We start from the raw sequence: 22,879 nt of genomic DNA on the forward strand, positions 1-22,879 counted from the left end.
ACTTGTAATATGTGCATTGGGCTTTTATCTAAGTGGCATGGTTTTTGCAGTGAGTATGGTTTAAGGGCTTGAAGGACGGGGGGCTGGGGCGCTGGCGGCAGCATCGGTACTGGGAGCTGTCACATGTCTGGGAGGAACCGCTCGGCTTGAGCTGCTCCCAGCCCCGCGGGCTGTCCGGGAGAGGGGAGAACAGGGACCCTTTGCCACCACTGCAGAGCTCGGGCACACAAACGCCTGCTGCTCTCAGTTGCTACACGGAATTAACGCTGACCCCGAGAGGCGCGCAGAGCCCAGCCGTGCAGGCCAGGCTCGCCCCTGCTGCCCGTTTCGTACACGGCAACGACCGCAAGACGTTCACGCGTCACGGACAAGCGGAGCTGCTCCTTAGTAGTAAAGTCAAAGCAGCATGAATGCCGTTTTGCCTCTGACCCAGCGCAATGTTTTAGCTCATGTGCTGCTGTGGAGCCTCCCTTCCACTTTACGCATGAGGATGGCTGCAGGCCGGCTCCTTTTTTACTCCCTTACATGTAGGAAGCAGTTGAGCGTAGCAGTTTTTCAAGGGGAAAGCCTTTTCGCGGGATTGTTTCCCTGCACCGTTTCAAAGCTTGAATCGGTAAGAGGGAGAGCGGCCTGGATTTGTGAGGGTGTTGTCAACATCCATTTACAGGTCGCACGGGGAGCACAGGCAGGGCCAGCGCCTCCAGGTTTGAACTTCAATCCAAGGCACAGCAAGCAAGCAGCTCTCGCACAGAACATTTAACTAGAGGAGGCTGAACATTTCCTAGGAGAAATTCCTTAGAAGGTCCTCTTCCACTGGAGGAGCCTCCGTTAATTCAAGTATTTGTGCACTGTTCCTTTTCTCTAGAGAAATGCTGATGAAGAATGGATTGGGAGAGGTTACCTCACTTGCCTTTGGGAATAAGGCAAAGCAACGGGCACAGTTTTCACAGCAGGAGCAAAGAGAAGCAAAGGCGTGCTTTTGCAGGTCATTTATTGATTTCTCCAACAAAGAAGGCCATGCACACACACACCCCTCGTATCTGATCATTACACGAGCTTGGTGAGTGACCCACATTTCATCCTCAGCAGTGCTAAAATGTGAGTTGGGAGACCCTGATAGCTGCACAGGAGCCGTTAAGTGGAAAGGGAGAGCCTTCAGCCCAGGTTTGGTACTACAAGCACATTCTGCGCTGCAGCAGCAGAGGAAAGTGGTTGTCCAGTGAGGTGGAGCTGGGCTGGAGGTGGGAGTGGAGCGCTGCACAGGTTCCTGACGTCAGGATGCTAGCTTGTGCACTGCTACGGTGATGCTGTCGTGCTTCTGGATCATGATATTCCTAGAACAAGAAAAGTGCTGAGGCAGTTGAAAAGCCAGCTGTGACGAGGAGGAGCTGACATGGGTGGGAAATGACCCCCTCAGGGGTGGGAATGGGTGACAGGGGTATCATTCAGTGGCTGCAGCAACCCCCAGCTCTACACTAGACCTGGTGCTCGCTGCATCTCTTCTGCCCACTCCCATGAATGGTGCTGGAAAACTCTTTGCCTACCATGCTGAGTGCCACAGTGTGGGCTTCGTTATCCGCGGGGATGCCAAGTGTGGAAGAAGTATAGAGCTGCAGTAGCCACCACCCCCTGAAAGGCTTCCTACTGTTTTTACACTTCTTGCTCCTTATGTTCCCATTAATCTAATAAATTCACATGCCTATGGCAGTGACTACCTTCCCATGGCTTCAGAGACAGGGCTTCCTCCACATCTGCCAGTCTAGCTCAAGATGAGGAGAGCTGCTCTGGAGATGTGACTCTGGGGAGGGCCCCAGGGCTGGGGTGAGGGTGGATAGGGGGAAAAGTGGCACCCGTGGGCTGGAATCACAGGATCCCAGACTGGCAGGGGTTGGAAGGGACCTCTGGAGCTCATCCCGTCCCACCCCCTGCATGAGCAGGCACCCCCAGAGCAGGGGCACAGGACCGCGTCCAGGCGGGGGGTGAATGTCCCCAGGGAAGGGACCCCACAGCCTCTCTGGGCAGCCTGTGCCCCTGCTCTGGCACCCGCACAGGGAAGGGGTTTGGCCTCATGTTCAGGTGGAGCTTCCCGTGTTCCAGCTTGTGCCCGTTGCCCCTTGGCCTGGCGTTGGGCACCGCTGTAGAGTCTGGCCCCGTCCTCTCACCCGCTGTCCGACTCCAGGCACACCACAGGCGTATCAGTGGGGTCGGAGGTGAGCTTGGCTGCCTGCTGAGCGAGGACGGAGATGACGCCAGCGTGCTCATCGGAGAGGGTTCCTCGGCCTGCGGGAGGTGGGAGATGTTGGCTGAAGCCACACATGCCGTGACAGCGCTTCGAGTGAAGCAGCCTCTCCCCAGAGCCACGGGCTCCTGCTTAGACCCCTCTGCCTCCCCCGTGGGCTGATGCAGCTTCTCCCCTAATTGTTGCCCTCAAACCCCCCAAAAGCCTCAGTTCCAGCGGTGGGAAGAGCTGGCTCTGGTTTCGTCCTCTGTGTGTGGGAAGCCAAGCACCACGGTGCAAAGTAGGTGCCAGAGGGACCCTAGGGACACCCGAAAGGAGAGGGGGGGATGATGCATTAGGGCAGGGCCTGGTGCCCCCAGAGCGTGTGGGAGGCCCCTGCACGCCAGTGCCCTCAAACTGGGAGGCTCAGTCACACTGGGAGGGCTCCTGCAGGGCAGGGCCCGGTGCGCCCCGACCCGGCGGCCCCGGTGGGGCTCGGTTACTTACAGCCCAGGTTGAGCCCCTGAGAGTCGGTGCAGAGGACGCCCACCACGGCCGGGCTCTTCATGCTGCGGGGGGGAGACGGCGGCGGTCAGCGCCGGGGCGGGCCCGCACCCCCCGCCGGACCTCGGGCTGGCCTAAGCCCAGCTCCCCCCGCAACCCGCGGCCCCGGCGGGGCACGGCCAGCCCTGTCCCGGTCCCTGTGCCCCGTGTTCCCCCCGCCCCGGCCCGTACGTGTCCTCCAGGTGCTGCTCCAGCGTCCCCTCCATGCCGCCGGGCCCCGCGACCCCCCTCCTCTTCCGCCCTACCCGGCCGCTCCTGGCAGCGGCGTCACCCACGTGATGCGCGGGGACGGCGGCTCCGCAAGGCCAAAAGGCCTCGGTGCGCGAAGGCGTCCGCCCAGCTTTATTGGGAGTGACCCAAATGAGGGTGGCGGAGCTAAACCCAGCTGGCGGTCGGTCACGAGTGGGGTTCGCCAGGGCTCAGTGTTTGGGCCAGTCTTGTTTAACATCTTTATCTGGATGAGGCAATCGAGTGCACCCTCAGTAAGTTTGCAGATGACACCAAGTTGGGCAGGGCTGTTGATCTGCTCGAGGGCAGGCAGGCTCTGCAGAGGGACCTGGACTGGCTGGATCAATGGGCCGAGCTCAGCTGGGTGAGGTTTAACAAGGCCAAGTGCTGGGTCCTGCCCTTGGGTCACACCAACCCCAGGCAACGCTCCAGGCCTGGGGCAGAGGGGCTGGGAAGTGCCCGGCGGAGAAGGCCCTGGGGGTGCTGGCTGACAGCCGGCTGGGCATGAGCCAGCAGTGCCCGGGTGGCCAAGGAGGCCACCAGCCCCTGGGCTTGTGTCAGCACTGGTGTGGCCAGCAGGAGCCAGGCAGGGATGGGGCCCCTGTGCTCGGCCCTGGGGAGGCCCCACCTCGAGTGCTGGGCTCAGGTTTGGGCCCCTCGGGACAAGAAGGGCCTTGAGGGGCTGGAGCGTGTCCAGAGAAGGGCAGCGGGGCTGGGGCAGGGTCTGGAGCACAAGTGTGCTGGGGGGCGGCTGGGGGAGCTGGGGGGGTTTAGCCTGGAGAAGAGGGGGCTGAGGGGAGCCCTTCTCGCTCTCTGCAGCTGCCTGAGAGGGGCTGGAGTGAGGGGGGGGTCGGTCTCTGCTCCCAGGTCACCAGGGACAGGACGAGAGGGAACGGCCTCAGGCTGCGTCAGGGGAGGTTTAGGTTGGATATTGGGAAAATGTCTTTAGTGCCAGAGGGGTCAGGCCCTGGCACAGGCTGCCCAGAGAGGTGGGGGAGTCACCGTCCCTGGAGGGGTTCAAACAACGTGCAGACGTGGCCCTTGGGGACATGGTTTAGGAGGCCTGGGGGTGTTGGGTTGGTGGTGGGACTTGATGATCCCAAAGGTCTTTTCCAACTTTAATGATTCTATGGTTTTATGACCCAGAGTACACCCCAAACTCCCATCCCTCTCCCTTCATCCTCCATCCCTGGAAGCTTGCCAGGGCTCTGTGCAAAGAAGCCACTGCAGGCTCACACATGCACCATGCCCTAATTTGGAGGGGGTGGTAGCTGCAAATCCAGGCCCTGCATCCCCTTGCCCCTCAAACCATCCCTTCCTGGGAAGCTGATTCCCCAGAGAGCGAGTGGCACCGCTGCAGTTTTAGGGCTTTTTTCCTCCCTTTTCTCCACCTTTATACTCCTGAGCGTGGTTTATTTGTGTTTCCCTCCCTCCAGGCGCCTCAGGATTTGCACGGCGAAATGAGATTCAGGCGGTTGTTTAATGGTGGTGCCCCTGCACACCCACCCCGGCCAGAGCATCCTCTCAGAGCTGGACCACGGGGGGGGATGCGGGGACACAGGGACATGGGGACGTGGGCTGGAACACAATATCTGCAGCAAGAAGAACCATGCTGGACTGGTGCATATGGTGCTGGGAGAGTCAAGACTCCCACCCCATTCCCACGGTGCAGAGAGCTGTTAAAAGTGATGCTCAGCCCAGCTTTTCTGCAAGGAGCCCCCCCAGAAATAAGCCCCACTGCCAGCGGAGAGTAGGAGGTAATTTATGTTGGGTGCATCGCAATGCTCGGCGACACTAATAAGGTGTCGGCTGAAGCCATTCCTGGCTGCGCCTGGCGATAGATCTTGGCTTGTCAGGTCAGAAAATTAAAATGTTATTGATGGGAGAAGTGAAGTGCAGCAGGATTTTTTATTTTTTATTTTATTTTTCTTTCCCCTTGGTCGAGCTGGCAGCTCTCTCAGACAGCACCGAGCACCCCAATCCCGACTGCCCAGGGGCTCCACACCGCATCCCACCCTGCTGGGATGGCTTGGACTTGTCTTGTCTTTTTTGGAGGGTTTTTTCCTCCACCTCCAGGAAGCAAGAGAGGACGAAAAATGCAAATATGCCCTATGGAGGCTGTGGGCTCCATCCTCTCCGTCCTGTCAGCACCTTCTCGAGGAAAGAACCGTTCCTGGCTGCAGGATTTCTGGAAGGGGGGCTTTTTAGGAGAGTTGGGATTAATTAATTCAAGCCCAGGTGGAGGAGACTTTAGCGAAGCAGCAGAACAGCTGCCACATCAAAAGAAGTGCTGGTCTCCGGGCAGGGAAATGCCGGGGCTATTTTTAACTAGTTAAATAGGCGATTTAACACTGGACTCTACAAAAGAAATTCAACAGAAAAGCCTGATTAAACTGCGTGGCTCTGATCAAAACAGTATTTCAAATCCTGGCCCATCACCTCAGGCCATGTTTCCCCCATGGGGCTGAGCCCCCCCGGCTGCTTCTGGTCCCTAATTTATCCCCATGGACCAGGTCTAGCAGGGATCAGCCCCGAAATCAGGCTCAGGGATATTTATTCCTCAGTGGGAAAAGCCAGAAGGGACTACATTTATAATGCTGGTGAGGGGCCCTGATGCTATGGGGATGGTACCTAGCAATCCAGGGCTGGAAAAATCCATCTTGCTGAGTTAGAATCACAAACCCATCTTTACTTTGGGGGGGAAAATGGAGTTTTATATCCTGCCCTTGTGCAAAGGCTCTTAGCCACGGTCGCTGCGGGCACTGGGTGCTTGGTCCTGGGGGTCCTTGGCTGAATCCAGGGCTGGACTGTGGGAGCCCAGGAATATGTATTGGCCATGGAAGGGTATTTAAATTTTTAATGATTTTTTGTATTTTTTTATTGCTGGACTCCCAGAGGGGCTGCATGGGGTGAGGCGTCAGGTGACGAACGGCCCCAGCTCTCTGGGGACATCGCATCGCAGCGGCTGCAGAGGCTTCTCGCTCCTCTCTCACCTGATGGATGCGACTGTGGGGGCTGGTGGGTGTTTTCATCGAGGTCCCCCCATCCCCAGGCATGTTGGGATGATGTCCCTTTCCTCCTCCCAGGATCTACAAATTTAAAAAGAATGGATAATTCCAGCTTTTCCTGCCTTTTTAGCAATCCCTGGTCTTATTCCCTTGTGCTGCCAGGCGATACACCAAACGCAATTTGAGGTATGGGGGATATACTTCAAACCATAAATCAATTTATTTACACATTATATTCAGATTCAAACACACCCTCGTTACTGGAAAAGATATTATTCCCTCTCTGCCTCCTCTTTTCTCACAAATAAATGCATCCGAGTCTCTGTTTCTACAGGATATTTATCACAGAGCCACATTATTACACATCGGGGTCTTAAGAGCCGAGAATTAGCAGGCTAACTTTATTCTTGTGTTTTCTTTTAGCTAAATAATCACAAATTCTTAATTCAATGTTTAAGTACAGCCATCAGGGATAAGCGCGGCTATAGCGGTGTGCTTGCAAAATCCAGCGGTGTTGGCTCGGCTGAAAAATAACCCTGGGATGTGGGTGTGGGTGGGAGAGGTTGGGGTTGGGTTTTTTTTTTCCCCTTCCTCGGTGTTTTATTAATATTTCTTTTGTGCCATTAGAGATTCAGGTCTCATCTGCTTATTCTGAGATCATCAGGGGGCTGAAAAAAAAAATCCCATGGTGGCGGAGCTGGAAGGGGTTATATAGGGCCGGAGGCGCGGGGCTGCCGCAGACCTCGGCGGCGCAGGGGAGACGCCTCCTGCCCCCGCACCATGGGCCGACTCCTGCAAACCCTCTGCTTGCTCCTGCTCGTCTCCTCCTGCCCCTGCGCCGTCATCACCGGGGTAAGTGCTGGGTCCGTCCTCAGCCTGGCAGATTTATTTATTTTATTATTTTGGGAAATAAGGCAGGAATTGGTGCCTTTTGCTGTTTTCTTTGGGTTTTCTTTTTTTTCCCCAATTTATTACTAATTTTTCCGATGTGTGGATGCTGTTCCCAGAGTCAGCCCGAGCCCACATGAGTGTAAAGTCCCTCTGGTGAGCTGCTCTTTCTGCTTCTCTTCCCAGCACCGTGTCAGACCTGGCACGCAGCGGAATGGGGGATTTTAGGAAGTTTTCCAGCAAGAAAAAATGACTATATCTTTATGGGCATCCCCCAGAGCATGTTCCCAACTGGAACAAGGGCTCGAGCATCCCAGATTGTCTTTCTCCCTCCCAAATTAAAGAAATTATTAGAAGAGGGGGGGAATGTTGGGGTGCAAAGGAGGGTATGATGCTTACCCCGCTGTGTTAGTGGGCTTTTGGGGCTCGGTGGGTCCGAGAGCTCGGTGCTGCTGAGCAAGGGCTGGACCAAGGGTGGTGCTAAAAGCAAGAGAAGCAGCGAGTTTTGAGGACAGACTCCAGGCTTTTGTGGTGCTTCAGGAGTCCAGACGCTGGTTTCAGCACAGCTGGGCTTGGTGGAACACCCTCCTTTTTCCCCTGGCAGCGAAAACCCTTCTGTTTAAAACCAAGATGAAGCGTTTGCCTCCCGGCTGCCTCTCTGCCTCCTGGCTTTTCCCAGCTGATGGGTTTTCCCAGGCACCCCTTACAGCCAGACCTATTTCTTTCAAGCCTGTGATTCTTTTTTGGCTGGATCTCCCCAGACCCCCACCCCGATACCTCCAGAGCTGCAAAGCCACGATGGGGGGAGCCTCCTCCATCCAGGGCCAAATAGACCCAGCAGCTCTTGAAATTATTCCCAGGACTTAAATAACTCATTTGAAGAACCAGAGAAAAGAGTTTGGATGTGCCGCTCCCTGGTTGCCTGCAGCCCCCATCGGCACCCCCTCCCCCAAATTTACAGGTCCATCAATGCTGGGATCTGACTTTTAGCAGTATTTGGGTGTTACCAGGTGCTTTGAATGCTCAAGGAGAACGAAGTTCCCTTCAGGAAAGGGAAGGCTCTGCAAAAACCCCTTATTTCCCCCCTGCAAGAGAGCTGCACCCCAAAATCATGCTCTGTCCATTGCCCTCGTGTTTTTTAACCCAGCTGCAAATTCCACATTTCATCTGTACGAGCCATGGGCGTGTGGCTGGGGGCTCCTGGGAGAGAGGTGCCCAAGGAGGGTGACCCCGGGGGGGTTGGGTGGCAAAATGGGCTGGAGAACGGGTCGGGGGCGCAGTGGGCTGCTCTGGTGCTGGCCAGCACAGCCTGGGGGGCAAAATGGGACCTGCTTGGTGCTGGAGGTGCCCCCCGCCCACCTCCTCCCAACATCCTCATGGGCGTCCAGGCGGTGAGCTGGTGCAGTATTTGCATCCGTGCCTCAGTTTCCCCATCCTGGGGGAAGAGGTGACCATTTTCCATTTTATATCTGCCTCGGGGTCGGGCTGAGCTGTTGGCATTACTCCGCTCCCTCTGCTCCCCCCGACCCCCGAAAAAAAAAAGCACTGGGCATTTGCATTATTTAGCAGGTTTTATAAGCTCAGATGGGGGACGAGTGAACACGACAGAGGACCCAGACAGTGGGTTTGTCCCTCGATGCTGCTGCCCTGACCTGGCACCAATGCTGCTTTTAAGTTGGGCAGCTACAAACTTTTCCTCTGTCCCCCACGAGGGACGTGCATGCATCCCTTCACCCTGCAAACCCCATCACCCCCAATCCACCCGTGTCCTGCCCCAAAACCTCCCCACCTTAACGCCAAACAGGAGAGCTAAAAGCAGCAAACCCCTCTCCCTTAAATCCCCCTTAAGGGGTTACACCCAGCAGCTTGCCATGGGCTGATTTCTCCACTGCCTCCCCCCCAGAATAGGGGTAGCGATGCTTTCCCGGGCCGGACCCACTAACCCCGCGTCGTGCCTCTCCCCAGGCCTGCGAGCGGGACCTGCAGTGCGGCAGCGGGACCTGCTGCGCCGTCAGCCTCTGGCTGCGGGGGCTGCGGATGTGCACCCCCCTGGGGCAGGAGGGCGACGAGTGCCACCCCTTCAGTCACAAGGTACCAGCATGGGGCTGCCCAGTGGGGCTGGGGGCGGGGGACAAGGACCGGGCAAAGGGCACCGAGCTCCTCGCGTGGTGGAAAAACTCTATTAAAGCTCTGAGATGGAGAAGGGGATCGTGCCGGGGAGGCTGGGGTGGATTTGGGATGAGGCTCCCAGCAACCAGTGGTGGTCCCCGAGCTGGCGCGGTGCAGCTGGTTTCGGCCTCTAAAGCGTTTTGAGCAACGCCCTGCCTGTCTGCACCACCTGAAATCCTCGGATGCCCCACGGGTGCTGAGGACCTTGACTCGCAGCCGGGACTGAGCCGCCTGCCCCATTCATTTGAAGAAAAGCACATGCCACGCTGCTCCAAATTGAGTCGTAAACGCTCTGCCGAGCGAGGAGAAGCCAAGTTAATGCCGCAGAGCTGCCCCAGCGCCGTGGTTTCTGTCTGATAAGAACCGCCAGCGCACTGGGATTAGCCCAAAGCGCAACACTGCTGCAATCCCTCCTCCGTTAGGATTCAGCGGCAGCGTCCCAGCCTCAGGGGGAGAGTGCCACTCAGTGCTCCCGTATTGATTTGGCACAGTGGGAGCAAGATTTAATGGTGCTGCGCCTTCTGATTGCACAAGGAAGGAGCGAAGGGCTTCAGAGGGATCAAAAATTAATTTCAGGTACATCCCCATTAAACCTCTGAGAAGAGCCAGAGATTTTCTCAGGACTTTGATCCCATTTGACAATCTTTTGGTTGCGGCAGAGCCCTGACGCCCTCCTCTCTCCTGCATCTCTCCTGTGTCTCTCCGCAGGTCCCTTTCGTCGGGAAGCGGCAGCACCACACCTGCCCGTGTTTGCCCAACTTCATATGCTCCAGGTTCCTCGACGGCCGCTACCGCTGCTCCATCAACTTCAAGAACATTGATTTTTAGGGTGATGCTCCCAGCTGTCCATCCGTGAACCCCCAGCACCCATTTCTTGCCCTCTCCCATGGCCGCTGGGTGCCCACATAGCACCAGGCAACCTTAAAAGTGCTTTTCCACAGTAGACAGTGTTGTTATAAGCTATATGTTATATGGGGAGCGGAGGCACGGTCAGGCCAGGCTGCTCCAACATGTGGCTTAGCAAAGCTCTGCCCTAGCCCGGAGCAGGACCCGGCTCCAGCATCCTCTGCAGAGTGCATCGAAGGACAGTGTGTGTGGCAAATGTGTGGCCTCAAAAATCCCTTTCACAAGCTGTTGTCTGCGTGTAATGGGTGCTGTCAGCTGGCTTTCACCCCCCTCCTTTATTTTATACGGTAAAAAATCGAAGGTGATGCAATTCGGGAGAGTGAAAGTAGAGGCCGAGCGCCCAGTGGCCGAGAGATTCCTCCTGTGGTTTTTATCCTGGCGCATGGTAAAATCTGGGAGGCAATGCTGAGCAGCATCATTTCATCTGCCCAAGCGTCTGCAGGGCTGAGCCCAGCGGCGAAGGTGGTGGTGGAGAGCCGGCTTTAATTATTTTTACACTTTTCAGTCGCGCGCTAGGAAAGACAAAAGCCAGAGGGGCAGAAGCTTCCTTTTGGGGGAGTTGTAGCAGTTTCCCTGCAATGCCGATAAACAATTTCTGTCATGGTGATTCCCGTCGTTGTCTTGCCCAATAGTGTTTTATCAGCATATATATTCTTCAAGCAGGTGATGGATGATGTAATCTAGCCTGCAATTAAAAGAACTCAATATCAAGTAGCTGTGGGGAATTAAGGAATGGGTTTCCCCAAAGTTCAAGCAATGCAATGTGTTTGGCAGAGGCTGAAGTAGGACTGGCTGGAGCCGTGTTGTGCCAGATGTGAGTCTTTGGGACGTAGAAAAATGTTTTCCAGCCCCAGCATCTGCCTTAGGTTCAGGCACTGGATGAGGTTTGGGAGCCTCTCTTTATGGCGGTCGAATTTGAGAGGAAAACGGGACATCAAAGTTCATGAAATGTGCTAAAAGTTCTCTCGGACACGTGCTTTTCAGATCCGCTCTTAAAAACATACTGTGGAAAAATCATGTATCGCTTGAGCTTCTTTCCTGCTTCCTAAAGCAATTAAATAATAAATAAATCATAACTGATAAGAAATAAAAAGGAATAATCAGCAATTACAGCAGAAGAGCCCCCTTGGTTTCCTTTCAAGCAGAAGCGGTGCTTACAGGCAAAGCTGCTTGCGGGGGTTTGCGCGTGTGCTCAGAGCTGCTCCTGGAAGCTCCCGGGGATGGGTGCGGGAGCAGCAGCGCCCTTGTGCTCTGGCCCTCCCCGTTTGGTGGGGTTTGGTGCTACAGCAGCAACTATTTCTATTTCTAAAGACCCCAAAGGACAGCAGAAGCACAGCTGTGGCAGGCGCTGTGTTATCACGGAGAGTAAAGTAATTCGGATTTAGCACTTGATGCTGGGTGAAAGCTTCCCTGCGCCTGTTTCTCCCCTCCCTCCAAAATTAGTGTAAACTTGGTGAAAACAAAACATGGCAATGACTGGGTTGATTTTATTTAGGTTTTTTACCCAGCAGAAGTTTTGCTTTTTATTTACAAAAGTAAAAAAAAGCAAGTTTATGATACCCGTTGCTTGGCACTGGGGACCACGGCAGAAGGGCGCGGGCGACGCCATGGGTTGGCACATAGAACAGGGTCCCATAGCACTACGGGGGGGGAAAGTCAGGTGAAAACCCACAATGTTTCATGACATTCATAAAAAAATACATAGTTTTGTGGTTTGGGTTTCTTCTATTAAGCTTCCACAAGCTTGGGCGTGTGCAGAAAGGGCTGGGATTAATATTTTTTAATTATTTTTTCGCTTTTTCTAATTGCCTTTTTTTTTTTTAGTTAATTTTTAGACATCTCCCGGTGGAAAATATTGCAAATTATTTTCTCCCAGCAGAAAAAACAACAACAGAAAGAAATGAAGCAACCAAACAACTTCTTACCAGCCCCAGTCCCCATTTTGGGGGGACCCCCCCAGACCCTGGGCCAGCGCTGCTTGGGGGGAATTACCAACCCCCCTGTGGCTTTAAATTGAAAAAGTCATGATGAGTCCAGCGCCCAGGATTAGTCCAGGGTCCCTGCCCTTGCTCCCCTCTTCCACGCTCTCACCAGGGATGTGTCCCAGCATGGTCTACCTGCAGTTTAGCAGAAAAACCACTTTTAAGCTACTTTCAAAGTGCGTTTAGGGGAGCAAAATCTAGCAAATCTCCTTTTTCCCCCTGGCGATGGGAACCTCTGCGCAGGGGGAAAAGCACAAGCAGCAAAGCAAAAGCTCACGTCCTCCCGCAGGGACGGGGGGGGAAAGGTCAACACAGCCTTGTAATCCGGAGCACGGGGGCTGTTTGCTTCCCGTGAGCTGCCTCCCTCCCTCCCGCGGCGCGGAGCCGGGTGCCCCTCTCGGCCTCCTGCTCCGGCGTTTCCCCGCTCGCTGGGTAACGGCCTGCCTCCACGGTGAACCGTGACCGGCTGCGCAAGCCAGAGCGGGCCGGGGCCCGCCGGGACCCTGGGTCACACACCCAGCGCCGCATCCCGGAGGTGCGCCCACCTCAAATAATCGCATGTATGGTCTCCAAAGAGCGTGAGAGTGTTCTGTTCTATTCTATTCTATTCTATTCTATTCTATTCTATTCTATTCTATTCTATTCTATTCTCATTTCCCTCCCTAAAATCCACATCAAACCCATCCCAGTTTCCCCCCGAGCATAAGTCATTGCTCCCACCCCCGCTTTCTCCCCACAGCGGCTTGCAGAGCCCCCGGCGCCACGGGCTGCCCCTGCAGCCGGGCGGGACGCTGGCCTTCGGGGTCGCCAACGGGGATCTGCGACTCCGTGGCTTGAACGCCGCGGGGGCGAGCTTGACCCCAGACAGCAGCCCGTGGCAGCTGCTTGGCTAATGGCAGGGTTAAGACGGGACTTTGTGAGCTTTATATCTTTATGTTATATTAAAATATAGATTGTAGGGGCTGTATTTTTATTTTTTATTTATAATATTCATTATGAATTATGCATTAATATTATTACAGTTGTATATTTATTATTTATTATATTATAATTTTATTGTTTATATTTATTTTTTATAATTTGTTTTTGGCTTGGGGCGACGTTTTGTTCCCAAGAGGGTTTCTGCCGTTTGTCCCGATGGCTTTCCTCATTTCAAACCCAGCTTGAACTCACGACTGGGACCAAACCGGGATGCGCCTCGTTACTTTTTTGGCTGCCATAGCCCAGCCCCAGCCCCTTCCCACTCCTGTATAAAGCAACCAGACAATTTCAGCTAGTTCCTTTCCCTCTGCTGAAAAAAATAATGATTAATTCCCACTTTACTCCACACCAAGAACCAGCCGCGTCGCAGAAACCACCTCCCCCCACAGCAGAGGGGACCGTCCCGGCGGCGCAGGGACGGAGCGGCTCTGCCTGCAGCATCTTTTCTAAATAGCAGCCCCGCTGAGAGGAAAGTCAAACAATAAAGGTTAAAAAAAAAAAGGGTCCGTCGGCTTTTCCACGCTGCCGTTAGCGAAACCCCATGTCCTGCCGCGATACCAGCAGCTGCCACCAAGTTTCGGGGGTCGGGAGGGGGGCGTAGTCGTTTGGGGCACGCTGCTCAAATAAAATCAGCACCGAGCGGCTACGAGGAGCCTTATCTCGCATCTCGCACGTCGCCCCGCGTCCTTCGTGCTCTCCTCTTTGCAAACTGCCGGAGGCGAGCCGATGCCGCTATCGCTGCGGGCGATACCAAGGCTACTCATTAGGAGTTTTAATCCTGCTTTTAATGGTCCCCGTATCGCTGGGCAAACCACGCTGAGAGGGGTCAGCGTGCTGCAGGGTCACCTTTCCCACAGCCTGTTTGCATCCCACTTTACTAATTGGTTTTTGCAGATAACGGCGGGCACTGGAGGGTCAAAACGTGCGTATACCCCACGCGCCCACCTCCCCAGGGTGTACACACACGTTGGCACCCAGTGGGGCCCCCTTCCCCAGCCCAGCTGGGCTAGATGGGGGGGTCCCACTGCGGCTTGCAACGGCTTTGGAAGCCAAAATGATGCCCACAAATAGGCAGTGCCTGGTCGCGATGAAGGATTTGGGGTGCTAAAGGATGGCGGTTCGGAGGGGGGACACAAGGGGGAGCATGGGGTTTCTGGCAGGGTATCATGGTCAGCGCAGTGTGATCACCCCCCACCCCACCTTGCTGGGTGACGTATTGATATTAGCCGATGTTTGCCGTGTCCTTCAGTCCCTGGGTGTCACCTGCCTTGGCCGGGTGCCCGCCGGAGGGGCCGGGGCAGCAGCGGTCCCCGCCGCTCTTGGCACCGCAGGTGGGGTGCGCAGGGGCTATATAAACCGCTGGCCGTTTGCCCTGGCTGCCCCGGCACAATGCGGTTCCTCGTGCTTCTCTGCGCTGCCTCTGCCCTCTCCCAGGGTGTCACCAGGTAAGTTGCCACAGCATCGCTCTCACAGGCCACTCGAGTCGAGGTGAAGGGGCAAAATGAGCGCTCAGAACCTTTTAATGGCTTTGGGAAGCAGAGGTGAGGGCTGGGAGAGCTGCTGCAGGGGTGCAGAGGAGGTGGTGGTGCCTCGTGGAGGGTCTCATTTCTAGAGATGCTTTGAGGTTTTGCAGAAATCCCCCTGACTCAGAGGTCTGGGGGAGGCCGCTCTGCTTCTGCTCTTGGGTCAGCACAGCTATTGAAGGTGTCAAATGCCGCTTGCAGGAGCTGCAGGCAACAAAATCCTAACTTATTTTTCCCTTGGTGCTTGTGCCAGGCTGCCCTTGGAAAGGGGGAAGAAGCTGAGAGAGGTCCTCAGGGAGAAGGGCTTGCTGCACCGCTTCTTCCAGAGTCACTGCTACAACATCGGCACCAAATTCCCTCATGCTTTTCCCAACAGGACCGAAGTGGCCACCGAGCCCCTGCTGAACACCCTTGATGTGAGTATTGGCCTTGTCCCCCAGCGGCGCAGCCCTGGGGTGGTTTGTGGGACACCCGTCCCCGTGCCTGTGCTGTGCATGGACCAAATCTGAATCCTTTCACCTTCAGCTCACATCCCTTGCCCCTTCCTGCCCATGCTGGCGGCCCTGGACAGAGCCAGGGCACTGAAACATCCCCCCAGCAGCTCTGCTAGAAGAAAGGTGCCCCCATGAAAGGGACCATGAAGACTGAAAGCCTGGGGTTTCATGCTTTGAAAGCAACGCTTGGCCCTGCCGCCCCACAGGTGGAGTACTACGGGACCATCTCCATCGGCACCCCACCGCAGGACTTCACCGTGGTCTTCGACACCGGCTCCTCCAACCTCTGGGTTCCCTCCGTCTCCTGCACCAGCCTGGCTTGTCGTAAGTAGGGGCAGGCAGGGATCCCCGTTTCGGCAGAGCTGGGTCCAGCAGCTTGTCCTGGGCTTAGAACCGCATGATCAAGCCCAAAGATTGGGGTGACATTGTCAGGGGACCAGGGGCCACCTAGCCAGTGCAAGGAGCAGACCGCGTGGTGCTGGGTCCGCAGCATCTGTGAAACGCGCTGGAGAGGTGAGCGTTTGGGGTGTAGGACCTGCTCAGTGCTGTACGCCACAGGGTGATGTGCTTAAGTGCTCGGTGCCTCAGTTTCCCCAGCTGTCCAAAAGGGGTGATGGGCTTTCCTGTGGATCCCTTGTTGCTGGAGGAGGGGCAGGGACGTACAGCAAATGCTCACAGCTAAATTGTTCCTGAAAGCAGGATAATAAATGGCAGGTCTAAATAGCAATTCAGCAGGGTTCCTCCTCCCACGCTTCCCTTACAGCTCAGCCTTGCTGAAAAGCTTCAGTTCTGATTTTTCCCACTTACCTTCTAGAAAACCATCAGATGTTTAACCCATCACTGTCCTCCACCTACAAAAGCACAGGGCAGAACTTGTCTATTCAGTATGGCACGGGTGACATGGAGGGCATCGTGGGCTCCGACACCGTCACCGTGAGTGTCACGATGGCATTTCCAGTGGGGGTCCTTTGTGCCTTCTCCACCTGACTAACATCAGTATTGCAGCACCTGAGATCTTATGGCAACCTCCCCATCCCTAGGTTGCATCTCTGGTGGACACCAACCAGCTCTTCGGCCTGAGCACAACTGAGCCCGGACAATTCTTTGTCCATGTCAAATTTGATGGGATCCTGGGCTTGGGCTACCCAAATCTGGCTGCTGATGGGATCATGCCGGTGTTTGATAACTTGATGAACGAGAGCTTGCTGGAGGAGAACCTCTTTTCGGTCTATCTGTCCCGGTAAGCCATGTGGGTTTCAAGGGCTGGGGAAGGTAGCAGATGCAGCTCATGCAGCTCATTGCATTTGCTGGTGGCTCCAGCTCCTCCACCGTCACTGCTACCATCCGGCTGTCGTCCCTCTGTCATGGCATGCCAAGGCTGGGGGCTGGTAGCAGGTGTCCACCAGGCTCACCGGGAAGCTTATGGCTTGCTGGGAATCCTCTCTCATTTCCAGCCACATGCTTCCACCATGGCTCCCTTTTTCTGGGTCCAAAGGACTGGCACACACTGCTGTTACACCACTGCCTCGCTGGTGCCCTGTAATGAGGAGGGGAGTCGATGTGACCATGGCATCACACATCTCACCCCGCGGGGCACACAGCCCTGCTGTTTTGAGCTACCTGCACTAAAGCCACGTGGCAAACTCTCCACTGTTTTGCTTTCCTATGTCATCCAGTGAGACAACAGGGAGTGTGGTCATCTTCGGGGGAATCGACGAGTCTTATTTCACTGGCTCCATCAACTGGATCTCCGTCTCTTACCAAGGCTACTGGCAGATCTCCATGGACAGGTAACAAAACAGCTCTACTGGTCTATGTTCATTTCTAACCATCGTTTATAAAGAGACCTTGGACTCATCAACATCAAAGTCTTTCCACTGGCCTATCACACCCCACAGCTGTGGGATGCAGAAGGTTAAAGGGCCAAAATCCATAGTACTTTGGTAAGTACCACCCCAAATGGGGACGCTTTGTGCCTAGCTCTTCTGTGCACAAAGCTTGTGCTCTTGGGGATGTCTCTGGTGATGAGCAGAGAAAATTATGGTCCAAAACCTACTTTGTTGGGCTCAGTTGGGTCCCAGCTGCTGGGCTGTGTTCAGTGCTTCAGTGCCATGTGTGCAACAGGGGCTGTGATACCAGCTAGTCTTGCAAATTCCAAGAAGCCAAAGGCTCAAGGGCAGCACTTTGGGTTACTCAGCTTTAACGCCTGTAAAAGAAGATCTAAAACATCACTGAGATCCAGCTGGTTATTAATGGGCGTGTGCTTTGGCTGTCCCCCCAGCATCATCGTGAACAGCCAGGAGGTTGCATGTAGTGGTGGCTGCCAAGCCATCATTGACACCGGGACTTCCCTCGTGGCTGGGCCACCCTCCGGCATTAGTAACATCCAGAGCGCAGTCGGGGCCCGGCAGGACATGTACGGAGAGGTAAGAGCACCCATGGCTTGCTCTGCTTGCCCTGGCGGCAGCCTGGCGCTGCTGAGCCCAGCGCCAAGCCTGCTCCCACGCACAGGGCCACTGCATCTCTGCTCATGGCAAACCAGCCCCGCTCCTCTGATACCTCCAATAGAAAGCACCATGAGACACTCCTGGTCACTAGGAGAGTGAAACCCATCACTCCTCACCCCGTAAGCATGTCGTTTCCCACCTAAGAGCCTTTTCCCTCTGCTCTCTGCAGTACAACGTGAATTGCAGCTCCATTTCTGCCATGGCTGATGTCATCTTTGTCATCGATGGGGTTCAGTATCCTGTGTCTGCCTTGGCTTACGTTGAGCAGGTAAGGGGGGACCAGGTGGTCCTGGCTTCAGGAGACTCTCTCAAGGTCCTTGTACTTTCTCCAATGGCTCTGGTTGCCTTGGCTTCTCCCGTTTCCATGGGAGGCAGGGGATGGATGGCCATGGGCCTCCAGAGCAATGCAAGAAAAGATACTAGCCCACATCTCCCCCATTTGCCTCTTCTTGCTCAAATGCAGAATGACCAAGGACCTTGCATCAGCAGCTTCCAGAACACCTCTGGGGAGCTCTGGATCTTGGGAGACGTTTTCATCAGGGTGTACTACAGCATCTTTGACCGGGCCAACAACCGTGTTGGACTGGCCAAGGCTATTTAGCTCCACCACGATGCCAGCAGTGCTGTGGTTTCATCAAGCAACCAGGCCACAACCATGTTTTTTGGTGTTAAAGGTTCCTTGGGGATCTCTTGCTCACACATGAATAAAAGGGTGATGTTTCAAGTTGGTGGCTGCCCATTTATTTGTAATAGAACAGCAGGAATTAGGAAGGAGCTGTCATACACTTGCTGCTTTGTGGTAGCTAAGGAGCACTTGGGCTACACAATCTTGGCTAAGGCCTTTGGGAGCTGCGGTCATAGCCTGCAGGGGCTGAGGGGTGGGTCACTAGGAAGACAAGATTGCCTCTTTTATCTATCAAGAGGGCTACATCAAGTGAGTGATTCTGGAAAACCCAAATTTCCATCCTGGGAGGATGAACTCACCATCCCAGACACAGCCTGTCTCAGCGCAGATCCCTGCAGACCCACAGTCACGTCCCACCAGTGGCTCACCCGATCGCTCCCCATCCCTGGGCTCAAGGTTTCCCCTACATGGTGTCTGAGAGCCCAAAGCCATCCCAGGGCAGTGACCCCCCCAAGGAGGATGTGGCCCGGCTGGAGATTTCCCTTGGCCCGCCCAAGAGAGCAGAGCAGGAGGAGGCTCTCACCCGGTGCGTGCCCTCTCATCACGACGGTTTTACAGAAGTGCATCCACAGCCGCGCACGTGTAGAGGGGATGTCTTATTTCAGTCTCCATAGTTTAGAACAACCCGGTTACATTTAGTTGTTTCCCCATAACGAATCTCAATCGAAGGCCCCTTTCCCAATAACGAAGCAGTCTGTGCTGTGAGATGGGCACCAAGAGCCTGGAAACACCAGCTAGTGCTCAGGGACAGCCTTTACTACTGTGCAGAAAAACCAACAAAACCTAATACATTTATTTTATGATCATTTTCCCTCGCAATGGTCAGGATTGTACCTTCTCTAATTTTGTTTCATTCCTTTAAAGTAGCAGTCCCCATTTTTTCAAAGGAAATTACCTCCATCCATATAAAATCCTATTAAAAATGGAGGCTGCCTCTTTCCTCCCGAGCAGCTGCAGTGAAGGCACGCAGCAGGCGCCCGGGAGAGAGAGCCAAGAGTCCCTGCTGCTTCGGCGTCTCTCCTGTGCTGAGGGATAGGGGCTATTTGCGTTATTTATTGATAAATGAGGTGCCATCACCAATGGGCCCTGGACATTGTTTACCTGATGAGAACAGGGACGCAGAGGGAGAGACCCAGGCGAACAGGGTTGGAAATGAATTTTTCTCTCCTCTCACCAGGCAAAGGTTGCCCTATTTGAGCGAACTAGGAAGGAGTATATGATTGTCATGGTTTAGCCCCAGCCAGCAACCAAGCCCCACGCAGCCGCTCGCTCCCCGCCCTGCCCCTGGTGGGACGGGGGAGGGAATCGGAAGAGTAAAAGTGAGGAAACTCATGGGGTGAGATAAAGACAGTTTAACAGGTAAAGCAAAAGCCATGCGCGGAAGCAAAGCAGACCAAGGAATTCATTCCCTCCTCCCCACGGGCAGGCGGGGCTCAGCCATCCCCAGGAGAGCAGGGCTCCATCGCGCCTAACGGTGACTGGGGAAGACAAACACCATCACTGCCAACGTGCCCCCTTCCTCCTCCTCCCCCGGCTCGTGCTGAGCACGATGCCGCACGGTGTGGGACAGCCCCGGGGTCAGCTGGGGTCACCATCCCAGCTGTGTCCCCTCCCAGCTCCTTGTGCCCCTGGTAGAGTGTGGGGAGCTGGAAAAGTCCTTGACTAGTGTAAGCGCTACTTAGCAACAACTAAAACATCTCCGCATTATCACCACTGTTTTTAGCACAAATCCAAAACATCGCCCTGTACTAGCTACTATGAAGAAAATTAACTCTATCCCAGCCAAAACGAGTGCAATGGTGTGGGCCGGCGGAAATGTGATTTATCCCCGCCAGCTCCCTGAGCTCACACAGCCCTGGGTCTCTGAGGCCCAGCAGGTGGGAACCCCTTGTGCCCAAGGGGGACCCAAGCCTGGGGTTTGGGCAGACAGGGATTCACCTCAGCTCCATCACAGGAATTTTCTCATTATTAGAGCAACAAGAAGTGAACACGGTACTGATCTGAGGATCAGCAACCCATGGACCAGCCCCTGCCAGGGTGGACATGACCCGACAGGAGCACCCAGGGGCTGTAGCTGTGCTACCGGTGAGTGGGACAGGAGAGGAAAGCCATGTCCTTGTCCCGGGCAGGACCAACAGCCCAAATGCTGTGCCAGGAGGCATCTCATAAACCCTCCTGGCATGGCTATTCTGCCCCCGTGCCAAGAGTCCCTGGCAACCGCCACCCTGCAATGGGCTTCCTCCATGAGAGCATCCCCCACGGCCAAAGCACCCCTTGCCACATCCACGCTCACACACGCAATAAAGAAACAACCCAGCTAAAAGCTCCCAAGCATGAATTAGTGAGGGGCAAACATGTCAGGGCTGTCTATATCCAGGGAAACGTCTATCCTGGAGTGCCATCTCGTGGCTGCGGTGCCAAAACTGTACTCCTGCGCACGGGGGGAAGCACAGAAATATCTGCCTGGTGGCAAAAGGAGGCTCCAGGGCTTGCTTGGAAGGAGATGTTTCTAGCTGACAAATATTTCACATGTGGACACAAGTTCCAGCTTAGCCCAGAGATAAAAAACAGCTTCTGATAAAGCAGAGAGGTTTCTCGGCTTCTTTTTTTCTCTTTTTCTGTGGCAGTACAAAATTTCAAGTGGAAATTCAGCCTGCGTGCTAGAGGACATGACAGATTGGCTCATTAAGGCTTGAGTCAAGAATAGTACAGTTAATAAAAGCCTTTTGTGGATTTCATTGAGCTTTGAGCTCTGGGCCTGTATTTGGGAAGCTGCAAATTGTACAGGAGATTGGGTTTTCTGGCAGGTTTTTATCGAGCACCAGCTGAGTGCTGACACTGGGTATTCAGAGCCTGGTTTTCCTCCTTCTCACTTTAGGATAAATCGGAAATAATCTATTGTGTCTGGAGCGGTTTAATGCCTCTGACCCTGTCCTCACAGCATAAATCATGGCTCCTCCTTGGACCTGGCCTCCCGCAACGGCCGGTGTAAGCCGAAGTGTTGGGGAAACCCCTGCAGAGTTTGTCCTTGGCTCACAGACCTGGAGCCTTCAGGTCTATAATGTCCTGAACCCCCCTCAGTGATTCCCAGCTGGGGCCCAGCCCCCTCAGAGCAGCACAAAGCCAAGAACAAAAAGTTGAGTCCAAAAAACCAATCTTTTCTGCATGCCAGACTTTGAAGCATCTATCCTTTTATTTGAGAATAAAGTTCACAAGTTAAGTAGAATCAGGTTGCTCATCGTCCCTCCATCCGTCCATCCATCCATCCATCCATCCATCCATCCATCCATCCTTCCCAGCACCATTTCGGTCCCTGTTTGCTGCGGGGGCAGGAGCAGTGAAGATGTGCTCATAGCTGGTCACGCTGAATATTTCCCAGCCCAAACCTTGTAAGAAGGGTTTCTCGCGGTGACTTCCCGAAGAATAAACACCAAAAGTGGTTCAGCTTTGACAGGCTGGGAGTGAAGTTTGGGGAGGGAAGGGTTAAAAAAATAAAAGAATATAAAAATGTCAAGCTTTCTAGAGGAAAAGGGGAAAGAACCTGCTCTGAAATAAAAATAGTGATGTGGCAGAGCTGCTGGAGAGAATTGAGGGGTGAATGGAGAGGGGCTGGGGATGTCGCAGGGTGCTGCTCCCCAGCTGTGCCTCCTCCAGCCATCCCCGCAGATGATGAGAACTTGAACATGAAGGAGATTAAATAGCTCTCACAGCTCCTACTCCTGACTGGGGTGACAGTCTGGGGGTTGCAATGGATGGGGTGAGGAAAAGGATCGTGGAGGGATGGGAAAAAACCAGGAAAAGCAGGCAAAAAGGGGGAATTCATCCCTGTCCTGAAGGAGGTGTGCTGGTCATGTCCCAGATCCACCCCCCTGGGATGCGAAGGCCTCGATGCAGACAGACGGTCCACGAAAAGGCCCCAAAACCAAAATAACAACTCTCAGACCAGAGCCAGCACAAGCTCTGCAGCAGAGCTGGCGGGATGCAGGATTTCTGCCACAGGGAAAATCCCAGCAAAACCAAACTCACATTTACCATCAGACCAGGAATTAAAAAAAAAAAAATAAAAAAAATCCATCTTTCATGGCCCCTTTCAGAATGAAATTGCAAACCAGAGATGCTGGCGCGTTGTGTAATGATTGTGTCAAACCTTTAGGAGATGAGACATCAAGTATAACAGATGTGGGATATAAAAGCGGATGTGTAGACACTGCATGAGAAACTGTGATTTTAATGTAGGCAGAAACATCAAAAAAAGCCAAGTGAAACAGTGAAGTTGGAACAAAATGTTTTTGTCAGAAGAAAACCTGCTGGCATTAGAGAGAACGGCAAAATGATCTGGTGCTGGTTTCTCCCATCAAAAGCGCCGATGGAAATTCGCATGTTTTAGAAAACCAGAAGTGCCTTTTTACAACGTGAGGCCGAGCTGTTGGGAAACGTCAGCCCTCATTACTCCGTGCCCCATCTGCAGCAACAGAAGGGACAATAAAAGCTACGAGGTCACAGCGGCTGGTCCCCAAGGGCATTTGCACACCAGGCAACCCCTGCGTCGAGCATTTGTTGCAGGAGAAATCCCCTTCCCTCGCTCAGAGATCACTTTTCCATCAGAAACCCCCGTGGGTGTTGAGCCACGGTGCCCTGGACCTCTTTTGGTGGCCGTGCCACCATGACCAGTCACCATCTCTCCTCCTAATCCCCCCGCCCCCCCCGCAGTGGTTTGGCCCCATCC

General features: G+C 54.4%; 3 protein-coding genes across 3 annotated transcripts; 2 read left to right on the top strand and 1 right to left on the bottom strand.

Annotated features, from left to right (window-relative positions):
• Positions 1-974: 974 nt before the first annotated feature.
• On the bottom strand, positions 975-3,078 carry LAMTOR5 (late endosomal/lysosomal adaptor, MAPK and MTOR activator 5). Its single transcript, XM_075115316.1, has 4 exons — positions 2,954-3,078; positions 2,726-2,787; positions 2,163-2,280; positions 975-1,334 (listed from the first exon to the last, which is right to left on the bottom strand). Exons 1-4 carry the CDS (start codon positions 2,986-2,988, stop codon positions 1,274-1,276), a joined length of 276 nt encoding a protein of 91 aa, XP_074971417.1. The 5' UTR covers positions 2,989-3,078; the 3' UTR covers positions 975-1,273.
• Positions 3,037-11,248, top strand: PROK1 (prokineticin 1). Its single transcript, XM_075115315.1, has 5 exons — positions 3,037-3,264; positions 4,447-6,028; positions 6,646-6,870; positions 8,872-8,997; positions 9,784-11,248. Exons 3-5 carry the CDS (start codon positions 6,799-6,801, stop codon positions 9,901-9,903), a joined length of 318 nt encoding a protein of 105 aa, XP_074971416.1. The 5' UTR covers positions 3,037-3,264; positions 4,447-6,028; positions 6,646-6,798; the 3' UTR covers positions 9,904-11,248.
• A 3,085-nt stretch (positions 11,249-14,333) lies between these two features.
• On the top strand, positions 14,334-18,069 carry LOC142067060 (embryonic pepsinogen-like). Its single transcript, XM_075115313.1, has 9 exons — positions 14,334-14,389; positions 14,721-14,883; positions 15,168-15,285; positions 15,776-15,894; positions 16,002-16,201; positions 16,638-16,751; positions 17,243-17,387; positions 17,638-17,736; positions 17,932-18,069. Exons 1-9 carry the CDS (start codon positions 14,334-14,336, stop codon positions 18,067-18,069), a joined length of 1,152 nt encoding a protein of 383 aa, XP_074971414.1.
• The last annotated feature ends 4,810 nt before the right edge of the window (positions 18,070-22,879 follow it).

Source organism: Phalacrocorax aristotelis, chromosome 21 (assembly GCF_949628215.1).
Source record: "Phalacrocorax aristotelis chromosome 21, bGulAri2.1, whole genome shotgun sequence".
NCBI lineage: Eukaryota > Metazoa > Chordata > Aves > Suliformes > Phalacrocoracidae > Phalacrocorax > Phalacrocorax aristotelis.

Bases quoted from the DNA above. Each gene is read 5' to 3' on its own strand.
- LAMTOR5 (XM_075115316.1), bottom strand. From the start codon at position 2,988: ATGGAGGGGACGCTGGAGCAGCACCTGGAGGACAC. The intron at 2,788-2,953 runs GTACGGGCCGGG...TCCCCCCCGCAG, and splicing joins GAGCAGCACCTGGAGGACAC to CATGAAGAGCCCGGCCGTGG. The intron at 1,335-2,162 runs GTGAGAGGACGG...TTCTTGTTCTAG, and splicing joins TGCCTGGAGTCGGACAGCGG to GAATATCATGATCCAGAAGC.
- PROK1 (XM_075115315.1), top strand. From the start codon at position 6,799: ATGGGCCGACTCCTGCAAACCCTCTGCTTGCTCCTGCTCGTCTCCTCC. The intron at 6,871-8,871 runs GTAAGTGCTGGG...GCCTCTCCCCAG, and splicing joins CCTGCGCCGTCATCACCGGG to GCCTGCGAGCGGGACCTGCA. The intron at 8,998-9,783 runs GTACCAGCATGG...GTCTCTCCGCAG, and splicing joins GCCACCCCTTCAGTCACAAG to GTCCCTTTCGTCGGGAAGCG.
- LOC142067060 (XM_075115313.1), top strand. From the start codon at position 14,334: ATGCGGTTCCTCGTGCTTCTCTGCGCTGCCTCTGCCCTCTCCCAGGGT. The intron at 14,884-15,167 runs GTGAGTATTGGC...GCCGCCCCACAG, and splicing joins CCCTGCTGAACACCCTTGAT to GTGGAGTACTACGGGACCAT. The intron at 15,286-15,775 runs GTAAGTAGGGGC...CTTACCTTCTAG, and splicing joins CTGCACCAGCCTGGCTTGTC to AAAACCATCAGATGTTTAAC.